Source organism: Pseudophryne corroboree, chromosome 1 (genome assembly GCF_028390025.1).
Source record: "Pseudophryne corroboree isolate aPseCor3 chromosome 1, aPseCor3.hap2, whole genome shotgun sequence".
Lineage (NCBI taxonomy): Eukaryota > Metazoa > Chordata > Amphibia > Anura > Myobatrachidae > Pseudophryne > Pseudophryne corroboree.
This window is the reverse complement of record NC_086444.1, coordinates 1030851685-1030868584: the sequence shown is the minus strand read 5'-3', so window position 1 is coordinate 1030868584 and position 16900 is coordinate 1030851685. Positions and strand designations below refer to the sequence as shown.

Here is a 16900-nt window from a genome sequence, read left to right as displayed (position 1 = left end):
ACTAACGGCCGCTTAAGGCTAGGTGCCTTTATCGAGACTTTTAAATAGCTTTGGTCAAAAGGACGGGACTGGCTTCTATTCATTTGCTCCAACATTTAGCATCTACATCAGCAGCCGTACGAGGTTAGGAGCTTATGAGCCGCACGAGACTTTTGGATACATGTATAACGGATAATTAATACTAGTTTAGATCGTTATTAGAAGAATTTTGAGTCCTTATCGTTTATTCAATTCTATGATATCCTACAGGCAATTCATCTTCCATTTATTTATTATATTGATCTTGGATACATTTTTGCTTGTGCACAATATATTAAGTATTAATTAAGGCTGGCCAGCCAGTGTGGACTTTTTAGTCTATTCATTAATAATATTTTTTCTTTGCATCATTGTGATCTAATTATGTATACAAAGTGATACAGTATTACCTGTTTTAGGAACCATTTATTCTTCAGGATTCAATACATTTATATCCATTATTGGTCTTTTGGAATACTAACCATATATGAGAAATTAACTAGATGGTTATATATTTAATGATTGTGGTATTTTATTCATTTTAATATTATTTCCAATATCTTATTGTGGTCACTCTAAGGAATATATTTATAATTAATTTATTTGGTAATAACTACAATTAAATGAATATTTAATAAAAATAAAAATTAATTAATCCAAATATTATTTTTTGATTGGCTCTTCCTTTTGCGCACGTTTTGGTTCTTTTTTCTTGTTATTGCTATTTTTTGGGGGTTGACAGCTTCCCCATTTTTCCACATTGTGCGGCATCAGGAAGTTCACCTAGGTTGTAAGTCACGGGCGCCTCTCTTTCTTTTCTCGTGACTTTCTGTGATTGGTTCCCAATCCAGCCTCTTATCCCTGTGTAGACCTTTCAGTGATGACTGGTTCCTAATCCCAGCCTCTCATCTCTGTGCAGGCCTTTCCCAATTTCCAGCCTATTATCCATGTGCAGGCCTTTCTGTGACTGGTGCCAAGCCCTATATCCTTGCACAGGCATTTCTGTAACTGGTTCCCAATCCCAGCCTCTTATCCCTGTGTAGGCCTTTCAGTGACTGGTTCCCAGTTCCCATCCTCTTATGCCTTTGTAGGCATTTCAGTGACTGGTTCCCAGTTCCCATCCTCTTATGCCTTTGTAGGCCTTTCTGTGATTCCCAGCCTTTTAAGACTGTGCAGGCCTTTTTGTGACTGGTTCCCAGCCCCACATCCCTGTGCAGGCCTTTCTGTGACTGGTTCCCAGCCCCACATCCCTGTACAGGCCTTTCTGTGACTGGTTCCCAATTCCAGCCTCTTATCCCCATGTAAGCCTTTCAGTGACTGATCCTCTTATCCCTGTGCAGGCCATTCTGTGACTAGCTTCCATCCTCTTGTCCCTGTGTAGGCCTTTCTGTGACTAGTACCCATCCACTTATGCCTATGCAGGCCTTTCAGTTACTGGTTCTCAGCCCCACCTCCTGTCCCTGTGCAGGCCTTTCTGTGACTGCTTCCCAGCCCCATATCCCTGTGCAGGTCTTTCTGTGATTTGTTCCCAATCCAGCCTCTTATCACCATCTAGGCCTTTCAGTTACTAGTTCCCAGCCTCTTATCCCTGTGTAGACCTTTCAGTGATGACTGGTTCCTAATCCCAGCCTCTCATCTCCGTGCAGGGCTTTCCCAGTTTCCAGCCTATTATCCATGTGCAGGCCTTTCTGTGACTGGTGCCCAGCCCTATATCCCTTGCACAGAAATTTCTGTAACTGGTTCCCAATCCCAGCCTCTTATCCCCATGTAGGCCTTTCAGTGACTGGTTCCCAATTCCCATCCTCTTATGCCTTTGTAGGCATTTCTGTGATTCCCAGCCTTTTAAGACTGTGCATGCCTTTCTGTGACTGGTTCCCAGCCCCACATCCCTGTACAGGCCTTTCTGTGACTGGTTCCCAATTCCAGCCTCTTATCCCCATGTAAGCCTTTCAGTGACTGAGGGGTACATTTACTAAGCAGTGATAAGAGCGGTGAAGTGAGCCAGTGGAGAAGTTGCCCATGGCAACCAATCAGCACTGAAGTAATATCTATAATTTGTATACTATAAAATGATACAGAGCTGCTGATTGGTTGATGGGGAAATTTCTCCACTGGCTCACTTCTCAGCTATTATCACTGCTTAGTAAATGTTCCCCTGATCCTCTTATCCCTGTGCAGGCCATTCTGTGACTAGCTCCCATTCTCATACCTTTGTAGGCCTTTCTGTGATTCCCGGCCTTTTAAGACTGTGCAGGCCTTCCTGTGACTGGTTCCCAGCCCCATATCCCTGTGCAGGTCTTTCTGTGATTTGTTCCCAATCCAGCCTCTTACCACCATGTAGGCCTTTCAGTTACTAGTTCCCCTCCTCTTATCCCTGTGTAGACCTTTCAGTGATGACTGGTTCCTAATCCCAGCCTCTCATCTTTGTGCAGGCCTTTCCCAGTTTCCAGCCAATTATCCATGTGCAGGCCTTTCTGTGACTGGTGCCCAGCCCTATATCCCTTGCACAGACATTTCTGTAACTGGTTCCCAATCCCAGCCTCTTATCCCCATGTAGACCTTTCAGTGACTGGTTCCCAATTCCCATGATCTTATGCCTTTGTAGGCCTTTTTGTGACTGATTCCCAGCCTTTTATGCATGTACAGGCCTTTCTGTGACTGGTTCCCAATCCCATCCTCTTATCTCCATGTAAGCCTTTCAGTTCCCATCCTCTTATGCCTTTGTAGGCCTTTTTGTGACTGATTCCCAGCATTTTATGCATGTACAGGCCTTTCTGTTCCCATCCTCTTATCCCTGTGCAGGCCTTTCACTGACTAGCTCCCATCCTCTTATCACCGTGTAGGCCTTTCTGTGAATAGTTCCCATCCTCTTATGCCTATGCAGGCCTTTCGGTGACTGCTTCTCAGCCTCATCTCCCTGTACAGGCCTGTCAGCGATGACTGGCTCCAGCAGCTCCCAGGCTGCAGTGGCTGGGCTGCCAGTGACGCGCTGAGTTCATAGAGGGAAGTGAAAATGAAATTGCCTAGTTCCGAGAATGGCTGGGCAGGGGGGCGGTCTCGCCAATAGGAAGGCAGCAGTGGAGCCAGTTCCTCCCCTCCCCATCCCTGTGCTGCTGCTGAGCAAACACGAAACAAACAAATCCGGGGAGGGGGCACTGTGTGCCTGAGCGGCGCTGCTAGTCTCACTTTCCTCTCCTCCTTGTTTTGCTTTCGATCTGGAGCCGTCACTTTTAGTTTTGATCCCGCGATCAGCCGCTGCTGGTATGTAACTTGCGTTGCACAACGCCTGGGAACACTGATCCACGGTAGTAGCCGGGTGTCAGGCGGAGTGCTGTCGATACTGTAACCTTGCTGCCCTGTGTGTCTCTGCGGCGTGCACCTTTCATACATAACTCGCAGGAGCTAGCGGCCGGTGGCACAATAAAATGCGAAAGAGAAAGAGGGAGTGATCCTGTGCCAGGGCTTCAGGGTGGGGGCTGGGGTGAGGGGAAGTTTTAATTTCGCTTTTGGATTTGGGAGCTGCTCTTGTCCTTGGTCACCCTCCAAGGGAGGCGACACTTGTGCCATTGCTCCAGGATCGGTGGGAATGCTGGGAGGACCTGTGGAGATGGCATGCCTGCTGGATGCTGGGCAGCATGTGGGCAGGAGTTCTGGCCACACTGGGCAGGCAGCTGCAGCCCCCAGCTGACACATTGCCATTTACGGCATGAGGTAAAACAATCCTCCCAAATAGGTCTGATGTGTTTGCAATGTGCCTATGTAGCTGGTATGGGGACAGGAGCAGAGTCCCTGCTGCATCACATGGCATGGGGCTGTTGTTTGCTACAGTGTGATTATGTGACATTGTTATTCCTGTGTCACTGCATTGTGTTACACATTGGATGTGCTGTCACTTCTATATTGCCAGAGTAGTGTTGGCAGTGACAGTGCACTGAGATACATGCTGGGCATTTCCGTCCCACAATAGCTTTTACCCAGCGTGGGAGCATCCAGTGTAGCATGCATTGAATTGTTTGTACAGCTGGTATGTACTACAGGAGTGTGCTTGCAGTTTAATTAGTGCTGTGCTTATTCTTTCCTATATCTGTGCACCTGACAGGTTTCCATACTGACATGTATCTCCTAGCTCCTATAAACCTGCCACTATGGTTGTTTGTGCATATCCTAGCCTAGTACCAGCAGTGTCAGGTCTATGCTTGTCTGACTGCAGGCCTGTCTGTGCATTGGGAGTGCTGCTAGGTTGACACTGGCTGCTTCCTTCCCATTGAATAAGCAGGACTCTGTTTTAGTCCCCCACCCACATTGTGTTCACGTTATTACACACCTATATGTATGTGTGTGTGGCATAGTATAATATGGTGCAAGGATTCAGAGTACTGAACTGGTTAAAGAGCTTTGAAGCTTCTCTCTTTCACTCAAGTAAGTTTTGTTGACTGATTTCTCACACAGCCAATGGGACAGTTGAGCTAACTGGAAATCAGCCAATTGCAGCTCTTGTTACACGTCAGTGTGGAGGAAGGCCTCTGTGCTGGCAACTTGTAACAAGCTGGGGGGGATGGGAGGTGCAGGCTCAGGCTTGCTGACTGTGCCACCAACTGCTGCTTCAGCCCAATAAAGGCGAAAGATATACTTCAGCATTGTTTTAAGGGCAGCAATATTCGTGTGTCTGTTATAATGTATTGGTTAGAACTACTTGAACTCTATATTTTGCAACATTTTAGTTCACTTTGTTACAATAGTAATACAATTGCATTATGAAACAAGGAAGTTATACCCAGCCCTGGGCAAAGCAGTGACTGGCAGCATTTCACACGTTAGGAACAGTTCTACAATTACAACCCTAGCTGTCATTTATTTCAGTGCTTGCAATGTATGTACTGTATGGAGAAATCTGACATCTGGCGTACCCAAAGTTATACAAATAAACAGAAAAAAAGATACAAAGTTGTAGACTGCATTTAGTTTACCATATGTTAGTACATTTCTTTACATTATTAATTTTTGTAATGTGTACTCGAATTACTTTATATTTTCTGCATGAGAATGTGCTAGCACTTTTTTTTTTTCTTTAAATTTATTTTATTTATTTATTTTTTTATTTATAGTTGTTTAAATAAATATCCCTGGGATGCAGTAAATTTACCTGTTGTCGGTATCCTGGCGTTCAGGAGACCGCCGCTGGAATCCCGACCACCACTGGGAACCTGTGGTGGCGAGGGGTCTCGCTGACTCGCCGCTAGATTCCGGCAGACGGGATGCCGCTGTCGGTATAGTGACATCCAGTCTGCCAGGATATCATATGTATCACATATCCCTTTCTGTATAAAAAGTGCTTTACACTGTATCAGTGGTTCTCAACTCCAGCTAGTACCAACAGGTCATGTTTTCAGGATTTCTGTTTGTGGAAACGGGTAGGATAAATACTGTCCCATCAAAATAGATCAGTTGATCTTGCATGATTAAGTATATCCAGGAAATATGACCTGTTATGGAGTACATGAGGACTACAGTTGAGAACCACTGCATTACATAGAAACATAGAATTTGTCGGCAGATAAGAACCACTTGGCCCATCTAGTCTGCCCCCTTTTTTTTTTTTAATTATTATTTTTATCTCTAACCTTATTTGATCCTTATTTCTTTGTAAGGATATCCTTATGTCTATCCCATGCATGTTTAAATTGCTCTACTGTCTTAGCCTCTACCACCTCTGATGGGAGACTATTCCACTTGTCCACTACCCTTTCTGTGAAATAATTTTTCCGCAAATTTCCCCTGAACCTCCCCCCCCCCTCCAGTCTCAGTGCATGTCCTCGTGTCCTATTGCTTCTCTTCATTTGGAGAATGTTTCCCTCCTGGACTTTGTTAGAATCTTTCAAATATATCAAGGGTTTTATCATGTCCCCCCTTTCCCTTCTCTGCTCCAAACTATACATATTGAGATTTCTTAGTCTTTCTGGGTATGTTTTGTGATGTAGGCCATGCGCCATTTTAGTTGCCCTCCTTTGTACAGTTTCTAATGTATTAATATCCTTTTGAAGATATGGCCTCCAGAACTGAATACAGTATTCTAGATGAGGCCGTACCAATGACCTATACAGTGGCATTATTACTTCTTTCTGCTGCTGATTCCTCTCCCAATGCAGCCAAGCATCTGACTAGCCTTCCTCATTGCCTTGTTACATTGCTTACCTGCCTTTAAGTCATCTGAAATAGTGACTCCTAGATCCCTTTCCTCCTCAGTAGTTTCCAGTATAGTGCCATTAATCCTGTATTTAGCTTTAGGATTTTTGAGACCCAAGTGCATGATTTTGCATTTTTTGGCATTAAACTGTAATTGCCAGACTCTTGACCATTCCTCTAGTCTACCTAGATCCTCAATCATTTGTTTTACCCCACCTGGTGTGTCTACCCTGTTGCATACCTTTGTGTCATCTGCAAAAAGGCATACTTTCCCTTTAATGCCATTTGCAATGTCACCAATAAAGATATTAAAAAGCACTGGTCCAAGTACAGATCCCTGGGGTACTCCACTTGTAACATTTCCCTCCCGTGAATGCACTCCATTTACCACAACTCTCTGTTGTGTAGTCTCTTCTACCATATACCAATGTCTTATGTAACCTACAGACCTAATGATATGATCATTTATACCCAATTGAAAGATAAAATTGTCATCCCTTCACCAAACCCACTTGTAACTGTTTCCAACACTATGAGCTAGGTGTAATGAAGATTGAGTTGGCCGGAGATGCGGGTTCCCGGCCGAACTCGTACGTTATTTTAAAGCAGCAATCGCTTACAAAGCAAAACCATATTCCAAATGAAAATATGTCCTCACTGACCAGCAAATAAATTAGTCTTAATGCATTGACGTTTATGAATAGAACATGTTTTGTACTGAAAATATATTATTATTACAGAATGCAGTGGAAAGAGAAAAGAATGTTTCATTTGGGAGCCAGGGTGGGAGACTGTGCAGCCTATCCAGTCATCAGAAAACTCTGTAAACAAACTTGCAGAGGTAAATTAATTAGATGTGTGGGGGTTATGTGGTAACAGTGTGGAAACACTGGCAACAGCCCGGCAGCTCGCTCCCCCTCGTGGCACAATCTCGCCCCAGACTTTGTAACAGTGTGGAAATGCCACCAACAGCCCCGCAGCTCCCCCCCCCCCATCGCAATGTAATCTCACCCCCCAGACTTTGTAACACTGGAAACGCCTGCATCTCACTCCCCTTTTGGCATGATCTCTCCCTGGACTTGGGGATATTTGTACACAGGGGCAGTACGGGTGGTGTAATGGTTAGCATTACTGCCTCACAGCACTGAGGTCATGGGATCGATTCCCGCCATGTCCCTAACTGTGTGGAGTTTGTATATTCTCCCCGTACTTGCGTGGGTTTCCTCCGCATACTCCGGTTTCCTCCCACAATCCAAAAATATACCGATAGGTAAATTGGCTCCCAACAACATTAACCCTAGCGTGAATGTGTGTGCGTGTACATGTGATAGGGAATATGGATTGTAAGCTCCACTGGGGCAGGGACTGATGTGAACGAGCAAATATTCTCTGTAAAGCCCTGCGGAATATATGTGCGCTATATAAATAACTGGTAATAAATAATAATAATACACAGCCTATTAGGGTTGCAAACAAATATCTGCAAGTCTGGTGGTACCTTATGTGCAGCATATAGCAGCAACTTACTTGGTTCTAATTGAATCCTTAATGTTTTATATTGATCCACTATTGATATGAATTACTGCCCATCTCTGGCAGGCTCAATAAGGTGCTATTTACAGAAAAGATATGCATATCTATATATGTGGAACATTTATGTATCGGTGGAAAAATGCATTTTTTTCAGACCTCGATATTACTTCACAGTTTGTTTGCTCTAAAACAGCAAACCTAGAACAGTTTCATCCCATACTCAGGTGTATATTGCCAGTGCCACTCCTAACCCACCTGTCTATCTTGAGCGCTTCTTGTGCAGATAAAATGCATGAAAATGTGTGCTATTAAGCCCAACTATTTACCAGTACAATCTATTATACTGGCAGCATACATTAATGCATGAAAAAATACGTCACAGTGATGACAACCAGCTCATAAGGGACCATTATACGTTTCCTGTGTGGGTTTCAGTTGTTAGGAGCAGATTTATCAAATCTTGGAGAGCGAAAAAAAGAACAAAGCAATCAGCTCCTGTCATTTTTCAAATACAGCCTGTAAAATGACAAGAGCTGATTGGACAGAGATAAAGTACCAACCAATATGTGATTAATTTGGGCCATAGGCTTTAAAAATAAAGTTTAAGAGCAGTTATTTTTGAAGGAGATAAAATTTGTCAAACACATTGTATCAGAAAAATGTAATTTCCAGCATATAAGTATTTATGGATCTGTGTACCAAGGTATGATGTATGTACAGATTGTACACCTCCTCATGGTCACTTTGTTGCAGCTGTTGTGGCAGGATGCCTGTAAGAGAGTTTCGTTACCATGGGTTGATGGCGATGCTTCTATCTTCTGAGTGATAAAATTCCTTCACTAATTCTTATTTCTCTGACGTCCTAAGTGGATGCTGGGGACTCCGTCAGGACCATGGGGAATAGCGGCTCCGCAGGAGACAGGGCACAAAAGTAAAAGCTTTAGGATCAGGTGGTGTGCACTGGCTCCTCCCCCCATGACCCTCCTCCAAGCCTCAGTTAGGTTTTTGTGCCCGGCCGAAAAGGGTGCAATCTAGGTGGCTCTCCTAAAGAGCTGCTTAGAGTAAAAGTTTTATTAGGTTTTTTATTTTCAGTGAGTCCTGCTGGCAACAGGCTCACTGCAACGAGGGACTTAGGGGAGAAGAAGTGAACTCACCTGCGTGCAGGATGGATTGGCTTCTTAGGCTACTGGACACTAGCTCCAGAGGGACGATCACAGGTACAGCCTGGATGGGTCACCGGAGCCGCGCCGCCGACCCCCTTGCAGATGCTGAAGAGAGAAGAGGTCCAGAAATCGGCGGCTGAAGACTTCTCAGTCTTCATGAGGTAGCGCACAGCACTGCAGCTGTGCGCCATTGCTCTCAGCACACTTCACACCAACGGTCACTGAGGGTGCAGGGCGCTGGGGGGGGGGCGCCCTGGGCAGCAATGAAAATACCTATACTGGCTAAAAATACATCACATATAGCCTCTGGGGCTATATGGATGTATTTAACCCCTGCCAGGTTGTCAGAAAAACGGGAGAAGAAGCCCGCCGAAAAGGGGGCGGGGCCTATTCTCCTCAGCACACAGCGCCATTTTCCCTCACAGAACTGCTGGTGGGAAGGCTCCCAGGCTCTCACCTGCACTGCACTACAGAAACAGGGTTAAAACAGAGAGGGGGGGCACTTATTTGGCGATATGATTATATATTAAGATGCTATAAGGGGAAAACACTTATATAAAGGTTGTCCCTGTATAATTATAGCGTTTTGGTGTGTGCTGGCAAACTCTCCCTCTGTCTCCCCAAAGGGCTAGTGGGGTCCTGTCCTCTATCAGAGCATTCCCTGTGTGTGTGCTGGGTGTCGGTACGTGTGTGTCGACATGTATGAGGACGATGTTGGTGAGGAGGCGGAGCAATTGCCTGTAATGGTGATGTCACTCTCTAGGGAGTCGACACCGGAATGGATGGCGTATTTAGGGAATTACGTGATAATGTCAACACGCTGCAAGGTCGGTTGACGACATGAGACGGCCGGCAAACAAATTAGTACCTGTCCAGGCGTCTCAAACACCGTCAGGGGCTTTAAAACGCCCATTTACCTCAGTCGGTCGACACAGACACAGACTGGGACACTGACTCCAGTGTCGACGGTGAAGAAACAAACGTATTTTCCTTTAGGGCCACACGTTACATGTTAAGGGCAATGAAGGAGGTGTTACATATTTCTGATACTACAAGTACCACAAAAAAGGGTATTATGTGGGGTGTGAAAAAACTACCTGTAGTTTTTCCTGAATCAGATAAATTAAATGAAGTGTGTGATGATGCGTGGGTTTCCCCCGATAGAAAATTATTGGCGGTATACCCTTTCCCGCCAGAAGTTATGGTGCGTTGGGAAACATCCCTTAGGGTGGATAAGGCGCTCACACGCTTATCAAAACAAGTGGCGTTACCGTCTCCTGATACGGCCGCCCTCAAAGAGCCAACTGATAGGAGGCTGGAAAATATCCTAAACAGTATATACACACATACTGGTGTTATACTGCGACCAGCGATCACCTCAGCCTGGATGGGCAGCGCTGGGGTGGCTTGGTCGGATTCCCTGACTGAGAATATTGATACCCTTGACAGGGACAGTATTTTATTGACTATAGAGCATTTAAAGGATGCATTTCTATATATGCGAGATGCACAGAGGGATATTTGCACTCTGGCATCAAGAGTAAGTGCGATGTCCATATCTGCCAGAAGATGTTTATGGACACGACAGTGGTCAGGTGATGCAGATTCCAAACGGCACATGGAAGTATTGCCGTATAAAGGGGAGGAGTTATTTGGGGTCGGTCCATCGGACCTGGTGGCCACGGCAACAGCTGGAAAATCCACCTTTTTTACCCCAAGTCACATCTCAGCAGAAAAAGACATCGTCTTTTCAGCCTCAGTCCTTTCGTCCCCATAAGGGCAAGCGGGCAAAAGGCCAGTCATATCTGCCCAGGGATAGAGGAAAGGGAAGAAGACTGCAGCAGGCATTCCCAGGAACAGAAGCCCTCCACCGCTTCTGCCAAGTCCTCAGCATGACGCTGGGGCCGTACAAACAGGTGCGGTGGGGGGTCGTCTCAAGAGTTTCAGCACGCAGTGGGCTCACTCGCAAGTGGACCCCTGGATCCTACAAGTAGTATCCCAGGGGTACAGATTGGAAATTCGAGACGTCTCCCCCTCGCAGGTTCCTGAAGTTTGCTTTACCAACGTCTCCCTCCGACAGGGAGGCAGTATTGGAAACAATTCACAAGCTGTATTCCCAGCAGGTGATAATCAAAGTACCCCTCCTACAACAAGGAAAGGGGTATTATTCCACACTATATTGTGGTACTGAAGCCAGATGGCTCGGTGAGACCTATTCTAAATCTGAAATATTTGAACACTTACATACAAAGGTTCAAATCAAGATGGAGTCACTCAGAGCAGTGATAGCGAACCAGGAAGAAGGGGACTATATGGTGTCCCTGGACATCAGGGATGCTTACCTCCATGTCCCAATTTGCCCTTCTCACCAAGGGTACCTCAGGTTCGTGGTACAGAACTGTCACTATCAGTTTCAGACGCTGCCGTTTGGATTGTCCACGGCACCCCGGGTCTTTACCAAGGTAATGGCCGAAATGATGATTCTTCTTCAAAGAAAATGGACGATCGCCTGATAAGGGCAAGGTCCAGAGAACAGTTGGAGGTCGGAGTAGCACTATCTCAAGTAGTTCTACGACAGCACGGGTGGATTCTAAATATTCCAAAATCGCAGCTGTTTCCGACGACACGTCTACTGTTCCTAGGGATGATTCTGGACACAGTCCAGAAAAGGGTGTTTCTCCCGGAGAAGAAAGCCAGGGAGTTATCCGAGCTAGTCAGGAACCTCCTAAAACCAGGAAAAGTGTCAGTGCATCATTGCACAAGGATCCTGGGAAAAATGGTGGCTTCTTACGAAGCGATTCCATTCGGCAGATTTCACGCAAGAACTTTTCAGTGGGATCTGCTGGAAAAATGGTCCGGATCGCATCTTCAGATGCATCAGCGGATAACCCTGTCTCCAAGGACAAGGGTGTTTCTTCTGCGGTGGCTGCAGAGTGCTCATCTACTAAAGGGCCGCAGATTCGGCATTCAGGACTGGGTCCTGGTAACCACGGATGCCAGCCTGAGAGGCTGGGGAGCAGTCACACAGGGAAAAAATTTCCAGGGAGTGTGATCAAGTCTGGAGACTTCTCTCCACATAAATATACTGGAGCTAAGGACAATTTACAATGCTCTAAGCTTAGCAAGACCTCTGCTTCAAGGTCAGCCGGTATTGATCCAGTGGGACAACATCACGGCAGTCGCCCACGTAAACAGACAGGGCGGCACAAGAAGCAGGAGGGCAATGGCAGAAACTGCAAGGATTCTTCGCTGGGCGGAAAATCATGTGATAGCACTGTCAGCAGTGTTCATTCCGGGAGTGGAAAACTGGGAAGCAAACTTCCTCAGCAGGCACGACCTCCACCCGGGAAAGTGGGGACTTCATCGGGAAGTCTTCCACATGATTGTGAACCGTTGGGAAAGACCAAAGGTGGACATGATGGCGTCCCGCCTGAACAAAAAACTGGACAGGTATTGAGCCAGGTCAAGAGACCCTCAGGCAATAGCTGTGGACGTTCTGGTAACACCGTGGGTGTACCAGTCGGTGTATGTGTTCCCTCCTCTGCTTCTCATACCCAAGGTACTGAGAATTATAAGACGTAGAGGAGTAAGAACTATACTCGTGGCTCCGGATTGGCCAAGAAGGACTTGGTACCCGGAACTTCAAGAAATGCTCACAGAGGACTCATGGCCTCTGCCGCTAAGAAGGGACTTGCTTCAGCAAGTACCATGTCTGGTGCCTCCAGTGGCACTGTGGGATCTCAACGTAGTTCTGGGATTCCTCAAATCACATTGGTTTAAACCGCTCAAATCTGTGGATTTGAAATATCTCACATGGAAAGTGACCATGCTGTTGGCCCTGGCCTTGGCCAGGCGAGTGTCAGAATTGGCGGCTTTGTCTCAGAAAAGCCCATATCTGATTGTCCATTCGGACAGGGCAGAGCTGCGGACTCGTCCCCAGTTTCTCCCTAAGGTGGTGTCAGCGTTTCACCTGAACCAGCTTATTGTGGTACCTGCGGCTACTAGGGACTTGGAGGACTCCAAGTTGCTAGATGTTGTCAGGGCCCTGAAAATATAGGTTTCCAGGACGGCTGGAGTCAGGAAAACTGACTTGCTGTTATCCTGTATGCACCCAACAAACTGGGTGCTCTTGCTTCTAAGCAGACGATTGCTAGTTGGATGTGTAGTACAATTCAGCTTGCACATTCTGTGGCAGGCCTGCCACAGCCAAAATATGTAAATGCCCATTCCACAAGGAAGGTGGGCTCATCTTGGGCGGCTGCCCGAGGGGTCTCGGCTTTACAACTTTGCCGAGCTGCTACTTGGTCAGGGGCAAACACGTTGAAAAATTCTACAAATTTGATACCCTGGCTGAGGAGGACCTGGAGTTCTCTCATTCGGTGCTGCAGAGTCATCCGCACTCTCCCGCCCGTTTGGGAGCTTTGGTATAATCCCCATGGTCCTGACGGAGTCCCCAGCATCCACTTAGGACGTCAGAGAAAATAAGAATTTACTTACCGATAATTCTATTTCTCGTAGTCCGTAGTGGATGCTGGGCGCCCATCCCAAGTGCGGATTGTCTGCAATACTTGTACATAGTTATTGTTACAAAAATCGGGTTATTATTGTTGTGAGCCATCTTTTCAGAGGCTCTGCTGTTATCATGCTGTTAACTGGGTTCAGATCACAGGTTGTACAGTGTGATTGGTGTGGCTGGTATGAGTCTTACCCGGGATTCAAAATCCTTCCTTATTGTGTACGCTCGTCCGGGCACAGTATCCTAACTGAGGCTTGGAGGAGGGTCATGGGGGGAGGAGCCAGTGCACACCACCTGATCCTAAAGCTTTTACTTTTGTGCCCTGTCTCCTGCGGAGCCGCTATTCCCCATGGTCCTGACGGAGTCCCCAGCATCCACTACGGACTACGAGAAATAGAATTATCGGTAAGTAAATTCTTATTTTCTTTAACGGCTCCATTGTATACTATATTGAGATATTACGTATAGTGCCACTGGGTGTGGTATTAAAAGTCGACAGTAACTAGGTCGACAATGTCTAGGTCGACCACTATTGGTCGACAGTAACTAGGTCGACAGGGTCTTTAGGTAGACATGTTCTAGGTCGACAGGTCAAAAGGTCGACATGAGTTTTAAATGTTATTTTGGTGTCGTTTTCTTCGTAGAGTGACCAGGAACCCCAATTAGTGCACCGCGTCCCCTCGCATGGCTCGCTTCGCTCGCCATGCTTCGGGCATGGTGCCTTCGCTTCGCTCGGCCCAGATTACCGTTCCAATCGTAGTCCACGTGGATCGTTAAGTATGAAAAGGTTCAAAAAAAAGAAAAAAATTGTGGAAAACTCATGTCGACCTTTTGACCTAAAGACCCTGTCGACCTAGTTACTGTCGACCAATAGTGGTCGACCTAGACATTGTCGACCTAGTTACTGTCGACTTTCAATCCGGAACCCGTGTCACTATGCTTCATTTACAAACATTCCCTTTACTGGGAATATTGAAGGATATTGCCATTTTTGTTGTATGATGTTGGAGTGTGAAGACCTTCTTAAAAATGATAGAGATTTAAAGAGACTGGTGCACTACTGTCAGCAAGATCTGGAATATGTGTTGTTGAATGTGTTTCTAGTGGAGTTTATCTGGGTAAAACTGATCTCGGGAACTAGAAAATCCTGAATGTCTACATGTAGCTTTGATACACCGTACATACAACTACATCTTTGTAAGTTCAGAGGCGTTCAGCTGGTTATACAGACAATTGTAGTGGCAGTTAGTAATCTGAGTTGAAAAAAAAGCCCATTGGGTACTTGTTGGATTTTTTTTTACATTTTTTGTTAATATAGTGCCAGAATATTCTATTGCCCTTTACACTTGGAAACATATTTTCCTAGCTGTGTTGATCCAGCGGAGGTGAGGATACAAGAGTTCATCCTTATGACAAAAAGCTTTCATTCTTGATGGCGTGCCATTAAAGGAGAAAAGGACTTTTGTAGTTTTTTGTCCCTAAAGGCGGATACACACTAGGCGATTCGGAATTGCCTGCGATGGATGACTATATTGTTGAACGATATAGTGCATACACACTGAATGTTATCGATCAATGATAACGTTCAGTGATGTCACCGCCGGCATTCCCGAACATGCAGCTCAGCCCGACATTGACAGGTTGAGCTGCATGTCAGCTCAGTATTGGTGATTGCTGAACGGCGTGCGGGAGCGCGCATCATTCCTCGGTCACCAATATTAACCCCATAGACAGTGGACGATTTCATCCTAAAAAGTTTATTTTTTGGCTGAAATTGCCTAGTGTGTACCCCCCCTTATGTGCCAAACACCTCTCCCTTGACGTCGCTTCATCTAATATGTGGAAGTAAACTGCATTTATTGTAAGTTTGTTGATGAGGCTTATTGAATGGCTGTCACAGCTTGAATACCCAGTAGGAGGAAAAGTGGTAACGTCAAGGTATTCTTAGAAGTGATACAGAGTAGAAACTTAGTTGGAAAAAATAAAGTACAGTATAAGCATACTGTACTCAGAAATGTTTTAGTTGTTGTACATGACATATTGCAGAATTCTGAAAATTGGTGAAGTCGCAGTGGTAGATATGACTTCTATCACCTTTATCTAGGCCCAGCAGTTTCCTTCTGCAGATGGCCATTAGTCATCAGCTAATTGGTGACTGAGAAGCCTGATAGTAGAGGTCTGGCAATACAGTGTACGGTACATAACCGTTTTACTTTAAACTTTTTTCTACAAGTCTTTGCAACTGTCCTGATGTTTCAGTCTCTAGCCTTGGTACTGTACTATTTTTATGTTCATGCAGATGTAGAAATAAGTATTGTTGCAAATGTAAGTCTAATAATTGCAATATACTTGTTTTTTTATTCCAATGTGGGGCACTGTAATAATGTTATAGTTCTAAGGGTAATCCAGTTCCTGGGATTCAGTATGATATGCCGGCTGTCAGGATCCCAGCTATAAGGAGACCGACACCGGGATCCCGACAGCCGGAATTTCACCGGGTGATGGGATTCCGGCGTCTGTATCCTGACAGCCAGGATCGTGACAGCCGGCAAAATGAATGCGTGCACAAATTCATACTTGCCGAGAGGGGCCTGGATACGTAAGAGTGCTAGCTGGTATTGTAACTGGCTAGAAATCCGTAATATGCTGCACATTCTAAGTAACTTGTGTCCATTCATGTTTGTAAGGTACAAACCTAAGAGCCCGACTCAGACCTGATCGTTGTTGTGCGAATTTGCTAAATGGCCGATTATCGATAGACTGCGTATGCCCTGAAATGCACACGTGTGTTGCCAAACAACAACAGGATGGTGCAAAAATTTTAATCGCACGGGCGTTCGCAAGGTGATTGACAGGAAGAGGACGTTTGTGGGTGGTAACTGGCCATTTTCTGGGAGAGTCAGGAGAAACACAGGCGTGCCCAAGCGATTTCAGGGAGGGTGTGTGACGTCCGCTCCGGCCCCGATCAGCTTGATTCCTTCGTACTGGAGGAGTAAGTATTGAGCTACGTACAGACTGCACACACTGCACAGAATGGGAAAAATATTGGATGGTGAGTGTGATGTGACCGGATTTGCAGCTGTCCGCTGACTGAGGGGAATTTTCGCACAGCATACACGTGCATTCGCATACTTGCACGGGGAGAATTTTCACTCCCCCGGGGCGGCGACTATCTGATCGCAGGACAGTGTAATTTGCAGCACAGCGATCAGGTCTGAATTAGGCCCTCAGTTGTAGCGTATTACACATTACAACAGGGGTGACTGGGCTCAGAGCGGTTTTGTCAGGATATTCGCATGGCCGCCTCTTCAATTGTGGAGCGTGCTTATAATTGATTTGAATGTGTTACTAAGAAACACACATTTAGCACCCATTAACATTTAGTAATTAGAAACTATTTTATTTCCACTATTATCTCAAAATTGAAATGTGTTCCTTTTTTCCCTACTGAGGTTTCTCTGTCTTTTGGGAATCGGAGTGAACTGTA

The 16900-nt window shown here is 45.7% G+C and overlaps 1 protein-coding gene across 2 annotated transcripts in view; it reads left to right on the top strand.

The window, feature by feature from the left end:
* The first annotated feature begins 3070 nt into the window (after positions 1-3070).
* IRF2 (interferon regulatory factor 2) overlaps positions 3071-16900 on the top strand; it is a 190814-nt gene continuing 176984 nt past the window's right edge. The window contains exon 1 of one of the 2 annotated variants that reach the window (XM_063920713.1): positions 3071-3279. Coding sequence is in view for 1 of the 2 variants with exons in the window: in XM_063920712.1 (XP_063776782.1) it covers positions 3631-3729 (99 nt within the window). In the remaining variant the exon portion in view is untranslated. Of the gene's footprint in view, positions 3280-3513; positions 3730-16900 lie in introns of those variants that run through there. The other variant, XM_063920712.1, reaches the window with a different exon arrangement.